At 37.1% G+C, this 2418-nt stretch overlaps 1 protein-coding gene across 1 annotated transcript; it reads left to right on the top strand.

The window, feature by feature from the left end:
* The first annotated feature begins 412 nt into the window (after positions 1-412).
* LOC113272191 lies at positions 413-2026 on the top strand. The gene is made up of 3 exons (XM_026522075.1): positions 413-1311; positions 1420-1677; positions 1768-2026. The coding sequence occupies exons 1-3, from the start codon at positions 413-415 to the stop codon at positions 2024-2026; spliced, it is 1416 nt and encodes a 471-aa protein (XP_026377860.1).
* Positions 2027-2418: the final 392 nt, after the last annotated feature.

Raw genomic sequence — 2418 nt, 5'->3', positions numbered from 1 at the left:
AGCTGAGATGAAAAATTATCCGATGATGCTGAAACAAGAGCTAAGGCTTATAAACCTATACAGGTTTCTTTGCCAAATTCCGGGAGTCATGCGCTAACGGACTTTTCGAGTTCAACTTCATTTGATGTACTATCCAAGAAAAGGAAGGGTACCATTCAAAATGCATTCAACAATGACGCTCGCGAAGATATGAACAGGTTGATTGCAAGAATGTTTTATTCAGCAGGACTACCTTTTAATTTGGCGAAGAATCCATATTTTATTGAGGTTATAAGGAGAATTACTGCAAACAACAAAACACTTTCGGGCTACATACCTCCGGGATACAACCAGTTGAGAACAACTCTTTCGCAGGAAGAAAAAAATCACATTGGAAAGCTGCTTGATCCAATAAAAAGTACGTGGAAACATAATGGAGTTACTTTTTTCTGATGGTTGGACTGATTTTCAAAGAAGGCCTATTAGTTTTATTGCCGTTTGTGAAAGTGGTCCAATGTTTCTTAAGGTTGTAAACTACCAAGGTGAATACAAGGACAAAGTGTTCATAGCTAATTTGCTAAAAGAAACGATCAATGAAGTTGGTGCAGATAACGTGGTTCAAGTCATAACTGACAATGCTCCGGTTTGTAAAAGTGCAGGCTTACTTATTGAGACACATTTTCCTCATATATTTTGGACTCCATGTGTGGTCCATACATTAAATCTTGCTCTGAAGAATATATGTGCTGCAAAGAACACCGAAGCCAATGCTGAAACATTTGCTGAATGTTCTTGGATAAGTGATATTATTTCGGATGCCGTGTTCGTAAGAAAGTTCATTATGACTCACTCCATGAGGTTGGCAATGTTTAATGATCATAATAAGTTGAAGTTTCTTACCGTAGCTGACACACGCTTTGCTTCGAGTGTGATAATGCTCCAAAGATTTGTTGATATAAAAGAAGGTTTACAAAGCATGGTGATCAGTCCGAAGTGGACTTCGTACAGAGATGATGATGTTGCAAAAGCTCAATTTGTGAAGGAGACAATATTAAATGACCAATGTTGGGACAAAGTAGATTATATCATTGCATTCACCGAGTCAATTTATGACATGTTACGACGAACTGATACTGATCGTCCATGCCTTCATTTGGTGTATGATATGTGGGAGTCTATGATAGAAAAGGTAAGAAAGGTTATATACCGCAAAGAAGGCCTAACTGAATTTCAAGATTCTTCATTTTATTATGTCGTGTATGAGATATTGACAAGTCGATCGGGTAAATCCAACACACCTCTATACTGTTTAGCTCACTCTTTAAATCCCAGGTATGATAACTGTCCACCATTTAAATTTATTTTACTTCCAATTTAGTCAACAATAATTTAAACTGTTCCTTTTTATCAAAAATGAACCAAATGATCTGTGGATTATAGGTATTATAGCCAGGAATGGCTTAGTGAGTCGTCGGGTCGTCTAGCTCCACATGTAGATGATGATATGTCAAAGCAATGGCGTATATGCTTTGAGAGATATTTTGAAGGGGAAGAACTAAGAAAAGTGAATACTAAATTTGCTCTTTTTTATACTGGAATGAGAGAATTTGCGGCTGCTAATTGCACTGCTGATAGATGGTGTATGGAGCCATTTATATGGTGGGTTACTTATGGTACACCTACTCCTATATTGCAGAGGTTAGCTTTCAGAACTCTTGCCCAATCTAGATCCTCATCTTGATGTGAAAGAAACTGGAGTACCTTTGGCTTCATTAATTCATTGAAAAGAAATAAGATCACACCAAAAAGAGGAGAATATCTAGTGTATGTGCATTCAAATCTTCGCCTTCTGTCCCGAAGAGAACCATATTATATGACAGGTGAGACAAGAATGTGGGATGTTGCAGGTGATACATTTGATACTATGGGAAGCGGTGGAATACTTGAGATTGCAAATCTTTCGCTTGATGAACCAGAACTAGAGAGTGTGACATTCAATGATCCAGTTGTACCCGTTGATGAAGATGTGAACTTAGATGACAATTAAGGAATTGAGGAGGTTTTTTCACTATTTATAAGGTTTTTTTTTCCCACCTCAAGTTTATTATTTTACTTCAAACTTATTATTTATTATTAGACATATATTTCACGTTCAATAAATGCATATTGGTATTTGAATTTATGAAATTTTATATATCTATTAAACGTGTACCCGTAACCTGTTTTTTTTTTTTAGAATTGACGTGTCCCCATAATCGTGTCGTATCGTAACCGTGTCACGTGTCGGTGTCCGTGCAACCCAGGTTTGTCAACAATGTGTATGGCACGACCCATCTAATTTTATTACGGGCTATTTTCAGCCTAGCATTTTTAGGGGCCACCCAAAAGGAATTAAGGGCCAACAATAAGACAAGATAGGGTCACCCAAACCTAAATTGA

Source organism: Papaver somniferum, chromosome 4, assembly GCF_003573695.1.
Source record: "Papaver somniferum cultivar HN1 chromosome 4, ASM357369v1, whole genome shotgun sequence".
Classification (NCBI taxonomy): Eukaryota; Viridiplantae; Streptophyta; class Magnoliopsida; order Ranunculales; family Papaveraceae; genus Papaver; species Papaver somniferum.
This window is presented reverse-complemented; position numbering and strand designations above follow the sequence as displayed.